Raw genomic sequence first — 12275 nt, forward strand, 5'->3', positions numbered from 1 at the left:
TTTGAATGAACCCTTAGACACTCATTATGGTTTATTACGTGGCCCAGAACGTTAGTAATCTCAAATAGCAAAACGACTCGTGAAAATGGTTGCATTCAAATATCATCAGCAGTTAGGCCCCTTAATGAATCTTCAAACCAGTTAGGCCCTTTCAGTTAGGCCCTTGAATTGGACATGGTTTCAGTTAGGCCCCTCCAGTTAGGCCCTTTTATTTAACATAGTTCCAGTTAGGCCCTCTTGGAATTTGTTAATTTTATTGAATATTGAATAGATTTTCAAAGTTTTAGAACAAAAACAATCGATTATGTGAGAAAATCAACATTGAATATTGAAAATTCTTTATTGAAGATTCAGTACTATATTGATTATTCATATTTCAAACCCTTTCTCCTATTTACTAGTTTTATACTTGTGTTCGACACCAATAATAGTCTACTAGGTGGCCCATAACGATTTAAATCTTAAATAACAAAACAACTCGTGAAAATGGTTGAATTCAAACATCATCGGCAGATAGGCCCTTTTACGAGACTGCAAACCAGTTAGGCCCTTTCAGTTAGGCCCTTTGCTTGAACATGGTTTCAGTTAGGCCCCTCCAGTTAGGCCCTTTTATTAAACTTAGTTCCAGTTAGGCCCTTTTGGAATTTGTTAATTTTATTGATTATTGAAGTGATTTTCAAAGTTTTAGAACAAAATCAATCGATTATGTGAGAAAATCAACATTGATTAATAAAAATTCTTTATTGAAGATTCAGTACTATATTGATTCCTATTTCAAGCCCATTCTCTTTTTTACTAGTTTTATCATAATCTTAATGCAAAGTTAGTTGAAAAACTGATTTTTTATCCTGAAAAAAAAATCAATTACATTAAGAAAATTGAATAATTTTTATTTGGTAATTTCCAAAAGTCGCGATTTTCACAAAAACAAATTCGTTATAAACTGAGAGCTTTCTTTGACAAGTTGTCATTTTCGCATTCGTATATCGTGTGACAAGTACGAAGGTACTCTATATTCAGGAAAGTAAAGGAATTTTCCATTACGAAAAAAACTGGGCCGAGCCATTCTGAAGGTATCTGAATTCCATTCCCACTCAGATACCTTTAGAATGGCTTTGCTTTGTAGCCGCGGACTTAAACTGCTCGGCTGAGGAAGGCCCTCAAGTATAAAACAAGTAAAAAAGTGAATGGGTTTGAAATAGATATAATCAATAAGGTACTGAACCTTCAATCGAGAATATTCCACATTTAGCTATTACATTGTTTTTCTCTCGCTTTATTTTATTTAAGAACTATGAAAATCACAATAAGCAATAAAATCAACAAATTCCAAAAGGGCCTAACTGGAACTCTGTTTAATAAAAGGGCCTAACTGGAGGGGCCTAACTGAAACCATGTCCAATCCAAGGGCCTAACTGAAAGGGCCTAACTGGTTTGAAGATTCATTAAGGGGCCTAACTGCTGATGATATTTGAATGCAACCATTTTCACGAGTCGTTTTGCTATTTGAGATTACTAACGTTCTGGGCAACGTAATAAATCATAACGCCTCTCACGCCGAGGACCTGGGATCGAATCCCATCCCCGAGATAGTCACAAAAAATTTCAGTAGTGACGACTTCCTTCGGAAGGGAAGTAAAGCCGTTGGTCCCGAGATGAACTAGCCCAGGGCTAAAAATCTCGTTAATAAAGATAGAAAAAAAAATGTGATAGTGCATGGATTGGGTATTGGAAAAAGCGTGACAGAGGGGGTAGAAAGGTTCTAGAAATCCCGAAAAACGATGGACGTCATTTTTGGATCTTCCCCAAGTATGAAACTAGTAAAAAGCGAATGGGTTTGAAATAGGAATAATCAATATGGTACTGAATCTTCAACCGAAAATTTCCAATATTTAGCTATTATATAGTGTTTTTTCACATAATCGCTAAATTTTTTTTCAAGATTTGTGCAAACCAATTCAAAAATCAATAAAATTAGCAAATTATAAAAGGGCCTAACTGAAACCATGTTCAATCAAAGGGCCTAACTGAAAGGGCCTAACTGGTTTGAAGATTCATAGAAGGGCCTATCTGCCGATGATGTTTGAATTCAACAATTTTTACGAGTTGTTGTGTTATTTGAGATTAGAAACATAATGGGCCACGCAACAGACTTTAATGGGTGTCGAACACAGGTATGAAACAAGTAAAAATGCGAATGGGTTTAAAATAGGAATTATAAATATGGTACGGAATCTTCAATTGAGAATTTCTCAATGTTTACGTTTTGCAGATAGGCCCTTTTCAAATGTTACGCTAGATTTTAGCAACCCGTCGCCCCGTTTTCATCGCGGTTGTTCGTTTGTCAAAAATTTGTTGTGCCTCCTCTCTTGCGTCCTCGGTTTGCAAATTCGCGAAAAAGGTGAGTTTAATTCGGTATTTTCCATTGGGAAATTAATTAATTTTGATGTTTTTAACAGACGAGGGGTTCCGGAGTGCAAAGCTACAGAGGAAAATACGAAAAACCAGCCTAAAATGGTGCCATAAACATATATTTTCTCACCTTTCAAGCGAGCTACGAAGAACGGTAAGAATAAGAAGTTGCAACACTGAACGCACATCTTCGGGAAGAGTAAGGGGGAAAAAGCTTGATAATCATGAGTGCAAGTACCGGTTCAGGGGCCACTTCAAGTGGAGGGCCAGCGAACAATTCAGCCGCGGCCGCACAGGAGATTGAAACGGTTACCATCATAAGCGACGATTCCGACATTGAAATGACGGAATTTACTCCGAAGGGCAAGGGGAAGGCGGGATCCGGCCAGACAGAGAACAAAGACGGTGACGAGGGCCGGAGGATAAGCCGGCGAAAGAAACCCCGGGTGGAATATTCCGACAGCAGCAGACCGGTGGTAAATGCGTCAGATGCGGCCAACAGCGAGAAGAAGCCGGAGGCCAAAATTGAAGCCAAGGTCAAAAAGCGTGAACCGGAACCGACTGTTAAGGACGAAAAAGGTGAGGAAGGTTCCAATCCCCATCGGGAGATAATGGCCGGGCTGGAGGGAGCGGCGTTTCAATCGCGACTGCCGTTCGAAAAGATGACTGCCTCGGAAGCGGTTTGCTTTCCGGAGATTACCAAACATGGCCTTGTAGCTCAGCGGGTATTCCTAAACGTTCGGAACCGTATTCTGCAGATGTGGATCGAGAATCCCACCTTGCAGCTGACGGTGGAAAATGCACTGAAGAATATGGAACAACCGTTCGACAGTGATCCGAATCTGGTCCGGAAAGTGCACGCCTTCCTGGAGCGGCACGGATTCATCAATTTCGGTATATTCAAGCGCTTGAAACCATTACCCGCTAAAAAGCTGGCCAAAGTAATCGTCATAGGTGCCGGAATATCTGGCCTTTCCGCTGCTCAGCAACTTCAGCAGTTCGGGTTCGACGTGATTGTCCTGGAAGCGAGAGACAGAGTCGGAGGCAGGATAGCTACTTTCCGAAAGAATTCCTACACTGCTGATTTGGGAGCAATGGTGGTCACCGGCATTTGGGGGAACCCCATCACAATCCTTAGCAAGCAAACGGGAATGGAAATGTGTCCCATTAAAACCGCATGTCCCCTGTATGGAGCCGGAGGGAAACCCGTTCCCAAGCATAAGGACGATATGGTTGAACGCGAATTCAATCGCCTGTTGGAAGCCACGAGCTATCTTTCGCATCAATTAGATTTTAACTACGCCGGAAACCATCCGGTCTCCCTAGGGCAAGCTCTGGAATGGATCATCAAGCTCCAGGAGAAACACGTCAAGGAAAAGCAAGTACAGCATTTAAACAACATAATTACCTGGCAGCAGAAGCTGATTGAAAACCAGAAATCGATCAAAGACACGATGGACAAGATCAAGAGCCTTCGCACAAAACACAAAGAACTGCTGGAAACCAAGCCAGCCAAGCCGAGCGAACTCGACAGCAAATACATTGAGCATGAATTCAGTATTCGCCTGACGGCACGGGAGGAACAACTTGCTTGGAAAGAAATCGAATTGCTCCGTTCTAGTCAGGAAAAGATCGAATCCAAGTTGAAGGAGCTCGAGAACGATCAGGTGAGCGAAGTGTACCTTTCTTCCAAGGATCGACAAATCCTGGATTGGCACTTTGCCAATCTCGAGTTCGCCAACGCGACTCCGCTAAGCAATCTCTCGCTGAAGCACTGGGACCAGGATGACGATTTCGAGTTCATCGGCAATCATACCACCGTGCGAAACGGTTACTCCTGCGTCCCCATAGCCCTCACAGAAGGACTCGACGTTCGGGTCAACACGGCCGTCAAACGTATCAAGTATTTCCCTGGAGGAGTCGAGGTGACGGCCGATCTCAAGTCGAACAATTCCACGGTCCATTACAAAGCTGATCTCGTGCTGTGCACATTGACGCTGGGCGTTCTTAAAGTCGCAATCTCGGAGCAATCCTCCCAGCTGAACACCGTCCGGTTCGATCCGCCGCTGCCCGAGTGGAAACAGTCCGCCATACAGCGGTTGGGCTTTGGCAATCTGAACAAAGTGGTGCTGTGCTTCGATCGGATCTTCTGGGATCCGAACACGAACCTGTTCGGGCATGTTGGCAGCACTACCGCCAGCCGGGGGGAGCTGTTCCTTTTCTGGAACATTTCGCAGTCGCCGGTTTTGCTGGCGCTTGTCGCTGGACAGTCTGCTGCCATCATGGAGAACGTTTCGGACGATGTCATCGTTGGTAAGTAGAACCATTATTCATTTATTTAGTTAACAACTGAATAGATACCACGGATCAATAATTTCAATTCGTGGCCATATCTCTCCATCCTCGGTTATGCCTTTGGTTGCATTATCGCCCATCTAGCTCGCTGTGCTACACATATTATTTATCCTTCTCCGCCACACACCGTTTTCCAGCGAGTGTGCTTGCGAAAGCCTAAGCGAGAAAGTTCAGTTTGTGCGTCGCCGGAATGATTTTTTCTCGGTTTTCGATTCGCTGGTCGTTGTGTTCTTCCGAAAGCCCAAGCAAGCGAGAAGTTTTGCTGTTCGCGCTGTATGAGTGCGAAAATATATTCGTGTTCAGTCGAGGACGGATTACCAACTGAACTGGTGAGCTCGTTTCATGCTTATGATAACAAATTTCTTCAAGAAAGCATTACTTTTATGTAATATTCGAACAAATTTTGTATGGTTCGTCATTACAAGGTCGGCATCAAGATACATATATTTTTCTGTTTTTGACGTTACTAAAAATATCTTTTGAATTGTTGGACATTATGAATGTTGGTGTATTTTATAAAAAAAAACTTCTACCTTCTACCAAAAACTTTTTACCTCGAGACAAAAATGCACAGTAATACTCATATGCAATATTCAAACAAACTATGTATGGTTCGTCACTATTTGTCGGCATATTTTTCATATAATTTAGAATATATACATATATTTTTCTGTAATGGCGAATCAATAAAAAAAAAAATTTTGAATGATTCGACACTGCAGATGTTGACGTATTTAAATCTTCTACCAAAAAATTCTCGAGACAAAAATACAAAACTAGCTTTAAGTATAAGTCGTATTTTTCCCTCTTGTCCATGGATTGCATCACCGACCAAAGGTGACTCCCAGATCTTTTCCTTCCTTACTAATAAACACCCTTCCCGTGGTGATTGTGGAGATGCAGAGGTATTCTCGGTCTCTAGAAGCAACAATCATTACACCCTAACATTCCTTCCAGATCCCAACTGACTGTAAGGACTTGGCCGGCGCCGTTATTGATCAATAATATTAGATCTGCTAAAATTGCACTTCGAGAGTAAGCGGAAACTCCCATCCAGTCTTCAAAAAATCTCACTCCAAGAGCTGCTGAGATTCAAATTCACCAGAGCAAGATTCGTTTCACGCGCATTTTCTGTTCAAAGCCCAGCATGCAATGAATCATGCCACGTGTATGAGAGGATTTGATCCCAGGATTCAATCCTTGATCGATCATTTGCCGGTGAAATGAATCGAGTTAACATCGATATTTTCTTCAGATTCGATTGAAAATTTATGACACTTGGGAAGATTCTAAAAGGTGCCAATGATTCCAGTGAGTGGAATGTCTTGCGACAAATTTTGGTAGCATTTTGACCTGTATGTAATGACTCCTCAGTTAGCAAGAACTATTAGAATGCTTCATCTAAAACAGAGAATGATTGAGATGAAATCAGGAATTTTGAAAAGGATTAACGAAAAAGCATATCTAGATTTAGCAAAAATAGTGCTGTGACGGTCAAGTTTCGTTTGTCATAATATCCTATGAAACGTCGAATGTTCATATTCGAAATGAGGAGCATTTTATTTCCACTCGAATGATTGGCTATGAGCTCAATGACAGGGATTCAATTCTGGGATTGAATCCTAGCACAAATAACGCACGCTGAGATTGAAAAATAAGGATTTATTACGATCCCGCTCATCAAGATGGATTTAAAGCATGCTTGTTTAAATCTGGGAGCAGAAGGATGCTCTTAGAAGACTGCTCCCATCCCTTATTCATTTAGATCCTAGTGCAATTCTTACCAGTTCCGATCAATCATGGAGTAGCAACCATTGACATGTACAGTCAGTCTATGCTATGCTATGCTATGCTTCTCCGCCACATATCGTTCTCCAGCATGCGACGTTCGAAAACCCCAAGAGTTTGCAGGTTCTTCTCGAGAATAGTCCAAGTTTCATGCCCGAAGAGGACTTCCGGTCTTACAAGCGTTTTGTATATGGTTCATTTGGTGAACGCAGCTTCAAAAAATCTGGAAATCTCAGGGAATTTTCCTAGAAGAATATTAGGACAATTCTTTAAAAACTTCCTTGAGAAATCTTATAGAATTACTGCCGGAATTCCCAAAGAAATCTGGAGAAATTTATAGTTATGATCTTAAAGAAATTCTGAAAAACATAACTGAACCAGAGTTGCTTAATATCAATCATATCAGCTGATAGCTGATAGTCTAAAACTATCAATATCACTTGCGAGCTATCAATATCACTTTGATTTGATAACCAACAGCAGTGATGCGACATCGCACTCTAGTTCAAAATCACTGCAGAATGAGGGATCACGTGGTCATTATCCATGCTATTAATGTTTTTCAGTGACCAACACATAGTTTCAATCTATCTGCAACACTGTCGAAAATATTGTACTGATAAAATGCCATTTTATCTGCTTAATTTAAAGCTTAACTTAACCCATCAGTGATATCCATAGTCTATCGCCATCAATGCACTGGTGATGGAGTAGACAGCATGATGTTGATGTGATATGGAATGATCCGATTTGTATCGCAGTCGGCCTGTACAAATCAGAAAATTTTAAGCATTGATAGTGACATCGAGCAACTCTGAACTGAACAGGAGTGGATTGACGAGAATAAAATTTTATTTGTTAAAGTGTTACTTATGTTATTGTTCATTGGGACTAATAAATCGTAGTTTTCCAATTAGTTGTTCAAAACGACAAACACTTGTGGAGCAAGTGAAAACGAAAGATGCATTTTTCAAATACTGTTTCTGTATTTTTTTCTACAATTTTACATAAAAATCAATTTTAACATACCGCTCATTTGTTTTAATTTAAAATCTTTAGTATTTGAACAAACCTTAACTATACGATTTCTATTACTCACTTGCCCCACGGTACCTTATTCAAATATATAGCAAATTACTTTTGTAACAGTAACACGATTCAATGAAGTGATCAGACACATTGTTAAGTGACCTAGCTTTTTTACAGTTTACATGATTACAATTCAGAAAACAATGGAAAACGTTAATTTCATTGTTGAACATTGTCACAAACTTTTCTTTTTTCGCCTAAAAATAAATAGAGCATGATCTGTTCTGCACGATGTACCTAATCAACAAACTTTAACCCGTATAGGCCTGAGAGAAAGCAAAAATATTAAAACCCTCACCGCTCAGCGAATACTTAACGGATTCATATAATTTTTTGTCAGTATGCTGGCCCACATATCTAGTTTCTAGAAGTGGCCGGAGGAAAGAAAAGTGATTCTTATCTCGGGATTACTTAAGTATCTGGAGTTATTGCGGTGGGTTACTGAGTCAAGTCGGATAAAAAAGGCGATTTTTTGGGACATGCCAAGTTATCTTCATTATTTCCAATGGCAATCATATTAATTGGCATAAATCATTAAGATCTAATATTCAACATTATAAATTAATAGTTTTGCAACGTTTGAAGTGTACCGGATGCAGTCACTCGGACCTGTTGCCCCGAAGAACCGGCTCTAGATTTGTTCTATACTAAACCGTTTCAATTCTCTAAAAGTAGAGATCGAACATAAAAGTTCATTAAAATGAGTTCCTATAAGCTTGACACAGATATTAAGATCAAAATTGTCTACTTTACCTTGAATTTGAGGCGTCCCGACGACCCGAAAATGGTCATTTGTAGGATGAATCACATGCAGGAGACATGGATATCCAATTTAATCGTTTATCAGAAGGTTTACGCTGATGCAGTGCCGTGTATAGGGATATTCTTAAACAAAACATGAAATGGATAAAAAGTGCTAGCAATAGAATACAGATCCCTTACCTTAGAAATACGAAAAATCTTTGGAATTTACTATATTTGTGATTTTTACAACCGGTTTCGAAAGCCCAAGAAGACGATCATTCATTTTCAATCATAATCCGTTCAATTTTTCACCGTAGAAGCTTTCCCTACTTTAGCAAACTCGTTTTTTTTTCTTCATCCAGGATTAAAAATATAGTTTTTGAGAAGTTATACGAATAATACGGGTGTTATTCGGCCGAATATTAAGATTTTGTTTGGCCGAATATTAGGTCATTATTCAGCCGAATATTCGTTTAGCCGAATAATAATTTTCCAACTATTCGGTATTCGGTATTCGGTAATAGTGCTATTCGGTACATCTCTAGATTAAACCGCATTTTAACTGAATAACCTGTTGGGGCCTTCCTTAGCCGAGTGGTTAGAGTCCGCGGCTACAAAGCAAAGCCATGCTGAAGGTGTCTGGGTCTGAATCCCGGTAGATCCAGGATCTATTCGTAAAGGAAATTTCCTTGACTTCCCTGAGCATAGAGTATCATCGTACCTGCCACACGATATACGAATGCGAAAATGGCAACTTTGGCAAAGAAAGCTCTCAGTTAAGTCAGAGAAGCAGGCTCTGTCCCAGTGAGGACGTAAATGACAAGAAGAAGAAGAATTATTATTAGTATTATCTTTATTAAGGAGATTTTCAGCCCTATGACTGGTTCATCTCCGTACGAGAGAGCGTCATAGTGAGTGGCTCCCCTGGGCTAACTATAAATCACATTAGTTACACATTACATAGTTGGTTTCGATTTGAAGACAAAGCTTTAAAAGTTGATTAATTTAAAAGTCCTAGTGTGATGTTGAAATAAAATTTTCCTTTCTCGTTGTCAGGTTTCGATGCGAGGTCCAGTTGTTTGAAGAGAGATGATTATCAGATTTGGTGGTCTAGATCGATGTGTTTTAGGTAATTCATCAGCCGAATTATGCTATCGGAGTCGTTATTGAGCGCGGAGCGAATGCTTTCACAGTGTTTGGAACATTACATGCAGAACAGATTTTTCTAAAGGGTCCGTCAGACCCCATGTTATGCGAAACTTTGGTGTGCCCAGTTCTCAACCTAGAGAGGATCCTCTGGTCGCGATGTTTTTTTGGGTCTTCCCAGCGTGATATATCGTTTTTAATTTTTCGCAGGAAAATTCGCATATTGTGCCAACTCACTGCCCAAGAACTTTTTAAAGATGAAGAGATCCATCGTCTTATATCATGTCCAGGAACTTTTCTTGTGTAAAACGTAGCGCTTCTATCAGATGCTGCAAGCCGGTCTGCTTCCACATTTCCACGTATTCCACAGTGGCCCGGAATCCATTTAAGTACCGTTTCAGGAGGTGCTTGCATTTGGATTGCCTGAATCCAAGGATGTCGTGCTACATCGGATGATAAGGCTGTGACGACACTGGCTGAATCAGTCAGTATGGCAATTGGATTTGGTGATGGGATAGTGCAAGCGATTAGGACAGCCGCGGAGAAAATAGAACATAGATCAGGAAGACGATAGAAACGGCTGTTCTCATAGTCGGTAATACCCATGCCCTGGGCCCATGCCTACTTTGTCCTGTACTTTGGAACCGTCCGTGTAGCGGTGTGTATGGGGCTCTGCACAAAAATCTTTCTCTCTCTTTCACCCCTTTACAAAATATGTAAACAACAAGGCCAGTAAACGTCAAAATCCCATGTAAAATCAAAACAGTGCAGTGCAGTGATATTTACTACCAAGAAGCTCAGCTACACTAGTCGTCACCGCCTGGGAGTTTGCACCAGCTCTAAAACGAGTTTTTATTGACATTTCCACCTTGAGACGTGGCGAATTCCAACTCCTGGCTCCATTCCAATGAGTTTCCGCCACTGGAGGGAGCACTTTGTTGGCGTGTACTTGGAGGAGTCGGTTCGCCTCATCAAGGAGAAGAACTCCACCAGGTGTCGTCTTTTCTAGAAAACTTACTGCCCCTTTGCATACCGTCTCCGTAACTAAACGTTCGAAAGGAAGCCTGCCGCTTTCTACGCACGCTGCATCAGCAGGTGTAGAAGGCAACAACCCGGAAATGATACGGATTGATTGGTGATACACAGGGGCAAGCGTGGTTGTTAGTACATCTGTTGATAAACATGTTAGTTCGATTCCGTAGAGGAGTCTGCTGTTCAGAATTGCACTGGCTACCCGAAGACGTACATCACGATTAGCCGTTTTGTGGCGCTTGAATAAAATTCGTAGGAGGTTCAACCGAGTTTCACAGCTCTGTTTCACTTTCTTAAAGTGATCTTGGAAAGTCAGATTGCGATCTATAATTCCTAGAACCCTCACTGATTTTTTCAAAGGGATTGGCAGGCCATTTGCTGAAATTATTGAACGGATTGGACGGTGAGACGCTTTACCTTTTTAGCGGTCGATATAACAAAGCCCGACTTAGTTGCCCATTTGGCCACTGCGTTCACGGATGCCTGTAGTTTTCGGCGGAGGGCCTTTTCAGTTGATCCTACAGCGATGAGCATAATGTCGTCCGCATAGACGAAAATGTAAATTTCCTTTGGGAGGCTCGTGAATATATTATTCATCGCCACCAAGAAGATGGTGACGGTTATAACTGAGCCTTGTGGCACGCCAGTTTGTTCCGAAGAAGAAGAAGAACCTGTTGTTCAGCTACCAATGTTATTTTGGTGAATTCTTAAAGCTATCTTGGAACGTGGTCGATTTGTAAACTCGCGTTCGAGCTGCGCGTAAAATGTGTCCTTGTTATCATCAGTGCTTCCGGAGTAAGAGCCATGCACGTTGATTATGCTTAAGCTGCTGAAAAAGACCCACTGCGAACTTTTGGCCGGAATTACTCTTATTCAGCACTTTTACGCATCCGTTTAATTTAATGCATTGAAATCTTCCACAGGTCGCTGTATCGCTGTCCTCAAGGGCATATTCGGCAACTCATCAGTGCCACAACCCAAGGAAACAGTTGTCACCCGATGGCGAGCGGATCCCTGGGCCCGAGGTTCGTACAGTTTCGTTTCGGTTGGGTCCTCCGGTAGCGACTACGACCTGCTGGCAGCACCCGTAACTCCGCGGTTCACTGGCCTGGGCGGTATCAACGGAGGAGGATCGCACTCTGGTACAAACGGGAACGACGATGACGACGGAAGCAAAGCGGACATTCCACGATTGTTCTTCGCTGGTGAGCACACTATTCGTAACTATCCTGCCACCGTTCACGGGGCATTGCTTAGTGGCCTACGAGAAGCAGGCCGGATAGCGGATTACTATTTAGGTTTTCCGAACACCTATCCCGATGCACCCAAGGAAGAACCGAAAAAGTAGAGAAAACATCTTTTAGCCTCATTCATTAAGTAAGACACAATTTATAAATTATTGATTCAAACTAGAATTAAATCACCCTTTTAATTGTGGTTTGCTCTACAGAATACTATAGGAAATAGCACATCTATTTCTACACTGGACGAAACTTCAATTGCAATTCGACACTAGACCTAAATTTTGAGATTAGAAGAGCTACTCTCTGGCATTTCATTAAATGTGAAGATAATGCAACTTGGGTTGAGACCGATCAGTTTATTCTGCCTATAGTCGCATATCAGTTCTATCTTTGCTTGATTTGCTTTTTTTTAAGGACAGATATGTGGTTACAGGTAGTATTGATCTAGTTTGAAGACATTCCATT

The 12275-nt window shown here is 41.2% G+C and overlaps 1 protein-coding gene across 2 annotated transcripts; it reads left to right on the plus strand.

The window, feature by feature from the left end:
• Positions 1 to 2305: 2305 nt before the first annotated feature.
• Positions 2306 to 12145, plus strand: LOC5574767 (possible lysine-specific histone demethylase 1). Of its 2 annotated transcripts, XM_001655274.2 has the most exons (4): positions 2306 to 2401; positions 2460 to 4725; positions 11490 to 11943; positions 12017 to 12145. In XM_001655274.2, exons 2-3 carry the CDS (start codon positions 2637 to 2639, stop codon positions 11912 to 11914), a joined length of 2514 nt encoding a protein of 837 aa, XP_001655324.1. In that variant the 5' UTR covers positions 2306 to 2401; positions 2460 to 2636; the 3' UTR covers positions 11915 to 11943; positions 12017 to 12145. The 2 variants fall into 2 exon arrangements, with proteins under 2 accessions (XP_001655324.1, XP_021705247.1); XM_021849555.1 differs by having other exon boundaries at positions 11490 to 12145.
• Positions 12146 to 12275: the final 130 nt, after the last annotated feature.

This window comes from Aedes aegypti, chromosome 3 (assembly GCF_002204515.2).
Source record: "Aedes aegypti strain LVP_AGWG chromosome 3, AaegL5.0 Primary Assembly, whole genome shotgun sequence".
Lineage (NCBI taxonomy): Eukaryota > Metazoa > Arthropoda > Insecta > Diptera > Culicidae > Aedes > Aedes aegypti.

Bases quoted from the DNA above. Each gene is read 5' to 3' on its own strand.
- LOC5574767 (XM_021849555.1), top strand. From the start codon at position 2,637: ATGAGTGCAAGTACCGGTTCAGGGGCCACTTCAAGTGGAGGGCCAGCG. The intron at 4,726-11,489 runs GTAAGTAGAACC...AATCTTCCACAG, and splicing joins TTCGGACGATGTCATCGTTG to GTCGCTGTATCGCTGTCCTC.